Source organism: Theobroma cacao, chromosome 3 (assembly GCF_000208745.1).
Source record: "Theobroma cacao cultivar B97-61/B2 chromosome 3, Criollo_cocoa_genome_V2, whole genome shotgun sequence".
NCBI classification, from domain to species: Eukaryota; Viridiplantae; Streptophyta; class Magnoliopsida; order Malvales; family Malvaceae; genus Theobroma; species Theobroma cacao.
The window spans coordinates 24,248,360-24,259,800 of record NC_030852.1 but is presented as its reverse complement, the minus strand read 5'-3'; the positions used below and the strand labels follow the sequence as shown (position 1 = coordinate 24,259,800).

The 11,441-nt window shown below is 34.1% G+C and overlaps 1 protein-coding gene across 3 annotated transcripts; it reads left to right on the top strand.

Moving 5' to 3' along the window:
- LOC18604901 (dof zinc finger protein DOF5.4) lies at nt 6,584-9,607 on the top strand. Of its 3 annotated transcripts, none has more exons than XM_018118325.1 (2): nt 6,584-7,809; nt 8,348-9,607. In XM_018118325.1, the coding sequence occupies exons 1-2, from the start codon at nt 6,815-6,817 to the stop codon at nt 8,568-8,570; spliced, it is 1,218 nt and encodes a 405-aa protein (XP_017973814.1). In that variant the 5' UTR covers nt 6,584-6,814; the 3' UTR covers nt 8,571-9,607. The 3 variants fall into 3 exon arrangements, with proteins under 3 accessions (XP_017973814.1, XP_017973815.1, XP_017973816.1); XM_018118326.1 differs by having other exon boundaries at nt 6,588-7,809; nt 8,312-8,354; XM_018118327.1 differs by having other exon boundaries at nt 6,589-7,809; nt 8,308-8,393.

Below are 11,441 nucleotides of genomic sequence, written 5' to 3'. Positions count from 1 at the left end.
TATATATATATATATATATATATATATATATATATACTAAAAATATTTTAGTATATATATAATAGTTATTATATATCTTACAAATTAACACAATATAAAAACTATATATATATATATATATATTAAAAGACATTATAAATTAATCAATAATAATAGTTTCATAAATTAATTTAATAAACTATATAGATTTGTCCTTAATTTCATGAAATTAAAAAAAATAGTTAGATTCCAAAACTATTCTAATTTCAAAAGCTTTATTTAAGTATATATATTATAAGTTTATATAAACAATGGTATATATATTATAATTAATAATTTTATAAGTTATAATTTTTGTAATGTTAACGCAAAATAAAAAGTAAATATATTTATAATAAAAGTATATATATAGTAGTAATTATATTCCTTTATAATATGATATTCATATTATTTAAATATAATTAATAATTTAATAACTTTTTAATTTAAATATATTAATGTCATCACGTTAATAATTAAAGTTATCATAGTTTTCATATATTTGTTAGTTTTTAACAAAAAGAATTACTTGTAAAGTTGAAAAAAATTATATATTTTTAATTTAATTATTAAAATAATAATAAAATATTTATAAATGGTAGCCGGGTTTGGATAGTAGGTACCCAATGGGTGGTACTTGAATCAGATATGGATAGTGAAATCACTACTTAAACCCATTCTAAACCCGGTTATAGGGTATCTTAACTTTATATAATCGGATCGCGTTTTTGTGAGTATCTTGTAACATGATACTTATTGCCATCCCTATCAAAGATTCCAAGTAAAAGTAATTTATTAAGGAGTAATTTATATATTAATATTTAATTACTACATGAAAAGACAAAAAAAATTTCTATTAAAAAAGTCAAAACCTAAACTACTCTTTCTAGCTAAAAATTCAAATCTTTCCTCTTCTCTGTTGTGTTTTTCGTTCTCTCAAAACAATTCATTTATACTTTAATTGTAAGTAATTTTCACCAAATTAAGTTTTTAAATGCTACATGTCTAAATATTTTTTTATTAATTTGATAGTTTGGGTTTATAATTATAATCTAATTAATAGAAAATAGCATTGCATTTCAAATAATATCTTGAAATTATGATTTTTTATTTTTTTGATTTATTTTGTAAATATATTATTTGATTATTTGATTTTTGTATTTAAGTTTATATGGTTTGTGGATGCTTATATTTAGTTTTATCAATGAACAAAAAATTGTCATTGATAGTAATTTAACTTGATAATTTGTTATGTAAGATCATATTTTATTTAATTCTAATATCGTAATTTATGTTAATGAGTAGTAATTTTGGATGAATAATTACTTGATGACATATATTGCAAAAATGTATTTGATAGTGTTTCTACTGATACTATCATACACTGTTTTCAAAATATGAAAAATGATCATAGACAATTATAGTTATCTTAGATTTTTTTTTTTACTTAGTTGTCTTAGATATTTTTACTTTGAAATATTAAATAAATATACTAAATTTATAATTTCTTTAACTTAATGCTAAAACTTATAGTTTATGAATTTTAACATATTTATATTTTTTTAATTATTATTATTATTTTAATTATGATATCACTCAGAAATATTTTTAAGTCCGTCCTTGACAATAGGAAGGAGATTATATGGGAATGACATTCATATGGCTCTCTCAAGTTAAACATTGAAGGACCATTGAGGGGCAATCCTGATACTATGGAAAGTGGGGAGGCGTTACGTGATGAGGTAGGCTCCATTAAGCTTATGATTTCTAAATGTTTGATATTGGAGATTCAAATCTTGCTGAATTACTTACAATTAAAGAAACTTTTGCTGTCTTTGTTGCTTTCCAAATGGGTAAATTCTCGTTGTTTAATGATTGAAAAAACCTCCTCTAATACAACCAATTGGGTTTTAAGCCTCACTCTATCTTGTGGAGTTGGAGGAAGTTTATTTTGCATATCGAAAGTCTTAAAATTCAATTGGGAAAATGGAATTATCCACACATCTCTCGAACTGCTAGCCACTTGGCAGATGACCTTGTCAAAACTAGTGCCCAACAATCAAAGGATACGTTGTTGGTGTTTAGTGAGTGCACGGTTGCTATCTTGAGTAGTTCTTTTTGTTTTGAACGGTGCTCTTTTGTGTTTGAGCTGTTTGTATTCTTCTACAAATAAACAAATGAAGTGAGCCTTGATTTTAAAAAATAAAATTGATGTTATGAAAATGATAAGTATGGAATACTTTTTTAAAGTCCACATAGATTTAGAAGTATTATCACCAATATTTGTATTTGACTCTGTTTTCTTGATATATTGACACCTTAAATATTCAAATTCGTTAAAGTTTTATGAAATTGTTTATATATGGTTTATCAATTCAGTTTTTTTTTTTTTCTGAAAATGTTTTTTATATTATTATTTACAAATATTTTGTCAATTTTTATTTAAAAAGATAAATGATTGTAAATTCCCACCCTCTCTTCTCAACAAATCTGAATGTTTAAAATTTAGATAACCTCCAAATTAGAAAGTTTAAAGAATAAATTGCTAAGTTGTCTTCTTAAAAATTATTAACTCCTTTACAGCATAACGTTGGGAGTACATTGAGAGACGTTATGTCTATCACATTTTTGTTCTTTCATCAAGCTTTAAAAAGTTTCTTCTATCTTCAAATGTTTTACCCCTCTCTACCAAGCAAGACTTGATCTATAGGCTTGATCTATGCCTGTTAATGAGCTGCTGACATAGTGCCAGAAAGTCAAGCATGGATGGCATTAAAGCTTTTCATTGTGCCACCAACCAAAGCAAAACTTAACCTTATTCTATTCCGTTTCATAATTACATTTATTTATCTACAAATCAAAATATAAATATATTTCTATTTAGATTTTTATCTCTAAATTTTATTAAAATTTAATTAACATCCCTGTTCAGATCCCATCTCACCATCTTATCACCTATAATGAAAATCCTCTATCCGTTCTTCGTACCCTTTCTTGTTCTATCTATATTTTAATGCCATGTGTTTAGGATTATTAATCTTGTTTAATGGATGACCTTAAGGTAATGAAAAACTTTTTAGAGCCCTATCGGCAAAACGCCCTCACCAATCTCATTGCCCATAATAAGAACAAAACAAAATCTGCACAACGCAAAAAGGACTATGTAGTAGTAGCATTGCCCCTTACTTTTCTCAAGAAAATAGAATCCTTGTCAGGAACGAAGTTAGTCAATTTTTATTGAGAGATCAAAAATAAAAAGGAATAAAATTTAAAAATTTTTAAAATTAATATGTTGAATTTAACCAGTAACAATCAAATGATTTATAATAAATAATAATTTTACATAACAGGTAAATAAAAAAAAACTTATAATAGTTCTTTGGGAAATTTTTGTTCAACAATTATAATATCTTCTTCATTATAAACCATTAAAATATTAATACAATCAACATCTAATATTTTTATTTTATTTTATTTAAACTTAAAATATTAAATATCATATTATAATGCATAAAATATAAATAGTTAAATATGATATACATAATTAATAATTTTCTCTTTTAATCAGGATTGTTTAAAGATTAAGTGCTTAAGATAATTTTGTTTTAATTAAATATAAAACGTAAAGCATATTAAAAAGATATACTTAAGATAATTTCTTTTTATTTAATTTGGATTAATAAAAAATGATATATTAGTGAAATTTTAAGTAACAAACCAATAATGCAACACTAGAACTTATATTTGAAAATTATATAATAATTTTTTAATTTTTAAAAACTAAAATTATTGAAAATAAAATTCACATAATAAAAATAAAAGACTTAGCAAGTAAAAGATAGAACCTACATAATAAAAAAAAAAGAATATGGTTGATGGTTACATAATAAAAAAAAGAGAATATGGTTGATGGTTCATAAAAATTTTAAAAAAATTTTATAAAAATTTAAAATATATGAGCAACAATATAAATAAAAAAATTTTAAAAATAATTTATGTCTTTGTAATTTTACAATGAAATGGCAAAAAGAAAAAAGAAAAAAGAAGAGAGAAAAAGAGGTGTGAAGACACTTAAAAAGTTAGAGAAAAATTTAAGAGTTTGAGTAAAATTTAATGAAACATTTATTTTATTATTTTTTATTTATACTAATTATTTAATAGAAAAATATTTTGAGAAAATTATTAAAAATATATAATATATTAAAAAAATTTAAAAATTTTGAAAAGTCATGGCCCCTGTAACAAAGGGACGCTCCACCCTGCTCTGTGGTTTGTAATTATGGGAGATTTTAACATTTTGGACACTTGACATTAAAATAGAGATATGACAGAAAAGAGACAGGGAGAAGTTGACAATTTCCATTCTTCACCTGACTGATCTTGATTTCAATTATGTATGAAGCGGACAAGTACGTGTTTTGCTTAAAAACGTTGTAGATGATTGAGCAGTGAATTAATGATCTAGTGCAATGTAGGAGCTACATTGCGCCACTTGTCATTGCCACGATGCACCACGTTAGGGCCCTACTTGTGTGCTCTTAGTTTTGTTCCAAGGATGTCATTTGATGACTAATGCCTTGACCACTGAATTAATCACCGCAAACAGGCTTGGGGTTGGTGACAAAGACCAAAAATTGAATCATGAGATGGTTTGGGATCCAAGATTTTTAATTGATACAAGTTGGACTGGAACCTCTCAAAGCCGTGTTATAGGCGCCTACATTTTTATCAGGTCAAGTCACATTTTGGAACAACAACGCTTGTCATACCTATGGCGTGCGTGCCTCTCTGTGCTTTTGGCTTTCTAACAAGTGGGAAACCTTAATAATGGTACAGTACCCAAAAGCAAAATCAATTAACGACGATTAATGCATATGATCATTGTCAAATCTCGTTCTCCTCCCTCCCCTTTTCTTGTACTCTCTTCTATTCAATCCTTTATTGTTCAATTAAAAGAATAATCTTCTCCCATCTTATAAAATCTATCCATTTTAAGTTAAAATTTCAAATAATAACTATTAAGGTGTGCTTTAAAGACTCGTAAAAAATATTACAAGATTGATAATCAAGCTATTAGATACAAATGAATACCTAAATATATGGTTAATTAGTTGATATATGATCTCTTGCTTAAAAAGTAAAATTCGATTCTTTTTTCTTCAATTTTTTTTTTTTAAAAGAACACTATTAGATAAGATAATATCAAGAAACTTAGATGGTCTAGGGATATTGATGTATAAAGAAACTCTAAAATGTCAAAATCTTGGATGGCCTAGGGGATATTGATGTATAATGTGATACTGCAGAGTAAACAAGTGGTGCAATATTGTAGAACCAGATTATGGCATCCTTGCATCCTTGTCGCATTCATTGTTGGGGTTGAGATGTAATAGGGTTAGGGACTCTAAAGGATTGTGACCCAAAGTGGGGTTGAAGCAATATCAACATAGCCTTCAGTGAGACCTAACTCCATGGTATCTTGTGAGAGTGTTCTTAAATTGAATTAAATGCATTGTCAATACAAATAATTAATTAAAAAAGTTAGAAATATATATTTGAAAAATTGGAAGCAATTTTTTTTTTGTTTTGTTTTGAATATGTGAATATGAAACACACGTGAGAAGGCGTACTTCCCACAGCCTCAAAATATAACCTAGTATGAGATTTTCTCGGGATTTCTTTTTAACTCTTCATGGGAAAGATTGTGACAGAGCCTACCTCCAAAGGGTTCATATACTAGCTAGAAATGACTTCACTTTGTCTAAAGACACATCTGCAAATTAATAATGAACCATGAATGCCCCTTTTTAGCTTGCAAAATGGTATAAATAAAGTGATTAATGGTGTTAAAAAGAGGAACATGCTTGATTAGAAACTCATTCTTGATGGCATTCTAGTTACCAAGTTAATTTCAGCAAGAAGGTGGTTTGAGCTAGCAATGAACAGTCAGTCTATATTTGGTTTGATTACTGCTTTTGGCACAATATATAATTATTTTTTTTAATTTATGTACAAGTAATTAATATACAGTATCAATATGCAACAAACATCAAATAAGCTTTTTAGCAACAAAAAGAAAAACATAAAAAAACCTATTCCAGTATCAGATCCGAAGCAACCCTGTTACGGCGTCTCGCAATCTCAGGGGACTCACTGACTAGAATCACTGGATGCATGGTATAGTAACGTGGTAGTACTACACTATTAATTTTTTTACAACAGATCATTTACGTTGTGCAACGTGGCAGACTCTAGACCAGTTGTACTGACACCAGGATAGCCCCAGCAGATAAACTAGGGTGGCCGACAAACTCGACAACCTGATTTTGCGGACATCAAATACCCTCTCCTCCTTTACCCTCCACGTGTCTCCCACCAACGGTCCCGATCTCTCTCTTCGTACAGTTACGCAATTTCCATATCCCTCCCTACAATTCTATTCTTCCTCTCACATCTCCTACTCATCTCCACAAGGTCAATTTCGTAATCAACTGTCCCATTCCAACATTTAGGTAATTTGGCTTTCTGAAAAGGCTAATGTGGTAATTGAGAAATATGATCTTGTTACTAGAAGATATGCAAAGGGATATTTGTCAGACAAGTTCAAAAACTATTCTGTGTGCTTTTTTCCTCTCACAAGCTCTTCACTGACGTGATTTTTTTTTTTTCTGGTTTCTTGAAAAACTTCTCTGGAATCTGTGTATATAAAAACTCAAATAAATATACCGGATTAAGTTCCGAGTTTCCGACAAATTCGCTTTCATTTTTTTTTGTTGGAGCGAAATTGTTGTGAGTAATGCAAGACATCCACACGATCGGAGGTGGCCGTATATTCAACGGCGGAGGAGGAGGAGGAGGCGGCGGCGGAGGAGACAGAAGGTTACGACCGCACCACCACCCAAACCACCAAGCACTCAAGTGTCCACGCTGCGATTCTCTCAACACAAAATTCTGTTATTACAACAACTACAACCTCTCTCAGCCACGTCATTTCTGCAAGAGCTGCCGTCGTTATTGGACAAAAGGCGGCGTCCTCCGTAACGTCCCCGTCGGCGGTGGCTGCCGAAAAGCCAAGCGCTCGAAAACCAAACCTTCATCCGAAACCACCACAGCAGCAGCAGCAGCGGCCGCCGTCGTACCGCCACAGCCACAGCAGCAGCACCGTGATCAACGTAAAGCGAATTCTCTTTCTAGCAGCGAGAGTTCGAGTCTTACTGCAGCCAATTCTAACGTTGCAGTGACTAATAATAATAACAATAACGACAACGACAACAACAACAATAATAGTTCTGCTGGTGGCACTGCTGAGGCGGTGTCGGCAGTGACATCTCATTCTAACTTGATAAATGTAAGCGAGTCGAAGTTTTATGGAAACCCTAATAATTTAGGGTTCGAGCCTGGATTGCTGGAACAAGGATCGGACTGCGGGATATTTTCGGAGATTGGGAGTTTTACGAGCTTGATTACTTCATCAAACAACGAAACTTTGTCGTTTGGTTTCAGTACGGTATTAAATGGGCAAGGACTTGAGCAAGGGCAGTGGCAGCAGCAGCAAAAGATGATGAGTATAGGAGGGGAGGAAATCAGCGGGGGATTGCTTGATCGGACGGTGCAGGTTGAGCTATCAAATTTGCATAGCAGATCGGAGGGTGAGGGCTCTGGAGGATTTGGACCGTTGGATTGGCAAGGGAGTGGAGATCAAGGGTTGTTTGATCTTCCTAACGCTGTTGATCAGACGTATTGGAGTCAGAGTCAGTGGACTGATCAAGATCATCCTAACCTCTATCTCCCGTAAATTATCTTACCTTTTTTTCCTTTTTTCCCTTAAATTATTTATTAACTACAAAAGGGAAAACTCTCAGAAAGAAAACAAAAAAGAGAAAAAAAAAATGAAGGAAAGCCTAAATTGAAGAGAGTTATATGGATATAAGAATGTGACTGTTTCTTCTTGTGTAAAATTTTAAAATTTTATTTTTTTTAATATTGAAGTTTTCTTTTGGTGATTTTGGAAGGTGTTGCCAGTTTGATCTTCTTGGTGTTCATGTGCAACGAACTTTCATGTTAGTTTTTAGTATTTTTCCTTTTCTTGTTTTTCGCTATTTTCCTAATTGTTTTTTTGGGAGGGTATCTTTTTTTTCTGATGTATCTGGAATTAAATTAATCAAAATATAGAGAAAATATAGAGTGTTTGTTTTCTTAATGATAGTTTTATTTGTAGCTTTGTGCATGGTAATGGTAATCATCATCCCTAATCTCTGTTCTATTAATTAATTAATTAATTAATTGTAGATAGTGAAAGAAATGACCAATCAGCGGCTTAATATGGCAGCCAAAACAGCATCGCTTTATGGCTTGAAAATGTGCCACGTCACCATGAAACAAGGAAAACGGTGACGATAATTGCAAACGGCGGTGTTGTTGATTTTGACGAAGAGAAGAGGGGAAGGGAAGGGATGGGGAAATGTACGGATAAAGAGGTAGTGTTGAGCGTACTACTCCTATGTAAGATGTTGGTTGGGAAGTTGTTTTTTTGGTGGGGCCCGGAAAGGTAGTGACTAGTCCCATGCGCGATTATGACTCCACGTGGCGGTGGTGAGACACCGGGGATTGTCTTAATGCGTAGGGCCACGTGGATTAAACCTCGGGGAGGGTCGGGTCGAAACTCTTGAGTGCTACACAGGGTAGATCGATGGGGATGTGAAAACCGGGATGTAAATCGGCGATGGTGATGGTGACGAAGACAATGATGTGGCGATTGAGGTGGGTGGTGGTGGTGGTTGTTACTGGCAAACTGGGGATGGGTGGGTCCAGGGCATGTGCAGAAGTGGTCTCGCCAGTCTCACCCCCGTATGGCCATACGAGTCATGTATCAGTTTGGGTTCTGGAGTCTGATGCGATCCTCACCATTTCCCAGGGCCCTTTGATTTTGAGCAGAGATTTTCTGGGAAGCGAGTTTGCCGTACCACATTGGCACATTGTTTTTAGTTTAGCTTTAGTTCAATGCCCAACCTCTAAATGGATGATGATTGATGATGGAATGGAATTCAGTGTTTTCTTCTTATCTTTTCATCATTGCTTAGATGTTTGCCCACATCAAATGTGGTTTTCGGACCTTGGACTCTAGGGTAAGGTGTGGCGGTTGGGGCGGGGGTGGTAATTTAGGTGAGGGATTTGATGTGGTCCTTTTGGGGATATTGATCTTTGCGATGTTAGGGCACTTGGGGGTTGAGCATTGGTGTGGTCCCTTTTTGGCTGAAACAATGATAGAAGCTTTCATGGGGCTTGATCTGAAGTTCTGGGTACAAGTTTGAAGGAGATTGGGGTTTGCTACAAAGTCTAAATGTAGGGGGTTGTCATTCATCAACTTGGCTACTAGGAGGGGTCAGGGCATGAGGCTGGACCACCACTGGTCCTGGTCCTCTACTGTCCTTCTAGTTTGGCCAAATCCTGCTGCTGCTGATAGGGCCGGTGGTCAGTCAAAGTTTCCAGCTGAAAACTACCATTGCATAATCGAAACATACTTTTTCATTTTATCTCAATCTCGATTAATTGTAAATGATCCTTCATTATATGCTCTTCTTATCTGTTGTGCTTTGGTGTACTTCAACATTAAAGTATTCCCATGAACTTGGAGGCCCTCCTGTAAATTCATTTGAAGAAAAACCTTGGCTGTTGAATAGTGATTGAGAAACCCAGTGTTGGCTTGCCAGGTTATATTCATGTGCGCTGCCAGTGACATTTAGCTTAACCAAATGCCCAAACCAGCACGGTATAAGACTATAAGAGACTAACCTTGAGGAGCAGCAAGCTTTACATGCTGCTGCAGTTTGTAACAATTAAGAGCAGAAGAGGGGAAAAGATTTTTTTTGTGAATAGTGGTCCTTGTTAGGAGTCTCTGCTGCCGCTGTTAAACCCTCTCTCTCTCTCTGCGAGACTGTGACTGTCAGTGTGATTTGATGTTGTGTTGGATTGATCTAGAGATTACAGAACCTGAAAAGCCCGATCAATCAAAAGTTTGGGCCCGTGCGTTGACAGGGACTTTGCCTAATAAATTCTCCAAACAGGAAGGTCCAGACTCCAGTAGGCACTCGCACAGCACTACATTCCCGGACCATTTAAAGGTAAAAACATGAACGTCTATACCATCAGAAAGAAGTGAGAACAGAATATATAGCAGTTGTAAAACGGGAAAATGTTCCTCTAAGTGGGCACGCCAAGAATTCTTAAAAAGGCATTGTAGTCATGAAAATGAGACAATTATGACAATAGTCTTAACCCCGTTTTAACTGGTTTTACTGGCTCGCTCTTTGTCTTCATCAGGATATCGTCGATTATTCAGAGGCAAAGAACCAAGTTCTCTATTTTGTTAATTCAAATGTTCCTCTTCGAGTTTACTAGTATTGGGTGAAGGACTGTAGGTGAAATTTTAGTTAATTCACGCCCAAATATCTTACTCGTCTGCCGATTGAAGACTAACGGAAATGGTCGGCCATGGAATGGTCTAAGACGCCAGGAATGGTCACGGCTAACGAACGTGAGCTTAGGCCACATCTGACCAATGAGGCTTCTGGTTTGCCCATGCATCATATTTGCCTTGATAGCCAATGGAAGGATCATTTAAAGATTCACTGGCAATGGACCAGACTGTGTCCAACATTGCCTTGGCATGGCCAAAGCGACACTGTGGCATGGATCGCGACTGAAAATTAGCACCTCAAAGTTTGCACATGGAGGTGGTCCTTAACTCCTTGCTGTGTGGTCTTGGCCATTGGCCCTCTGCTTTGGTAGCGCTGATTTTGATGTGTGCAACTGGTGAGCCAATTATGGTTGCCAAATTGGGTTCCACCAAACTTTTGAGAACCGGGGTTGAGCAATTTAAGAATTAAGGTCACCAGAAATTAGTTGAACATCCATTGGATTACCTCGATGGATACGCTACACTTGCAGTAAATGGTGATTTTACTCTGATTCAAATGATGGCATGAACTTGAAATGGTATTTGTGGCCTGCAAATTTGTGCAAATATTCGAAATTTGCTCCGAGATTGATTTCTTGTCATCAGACTGGGATATGACCTCCAAAAATTGGTCGTAGACATGATGTTACAGATTTGAGAATTCTCGCAACCTGGTTTGGATTAGGAGGGCCATATAACTAAGAGGTCAAGTGGTCCTCCAAGGAAACAATATTGACAACGAATTACCCGTCCCAGTACCGGCTAATGCTTTGCAGATTTGATGTCTGTGTCAAGAATCCTTGATTTTTGCCTGTCCATGCCCAAGGTAGCTTTGCTTGGCCCAAAAACAGTTCCATTTGCCCAATAAGAAATCACCATCCCAGAATAAAAAAGCAGTTAAGATTGCCACCTAAATTATGTCTGCAATAATCCAATGTGCGTAAAGTCTGAAAGGGAAGACCCGGCA

Bases quoted from the DNA above. Each gene is read 5' to 3' on its own strand.
- LOC18604901 (XM_018118325.1), top strand. From the start codon at position 6,815: ATGCAAGACATCCACACGATCGGAGGTGGCCGTATATTCAACGGCGGA. The intron at 7,810-8,347 runs GTAAATTATCTT...TTAATATGGCAG, and splicing joins CATCCTAACCTCTATCTCCC to CCAAAACAGCATCGCTTTAT.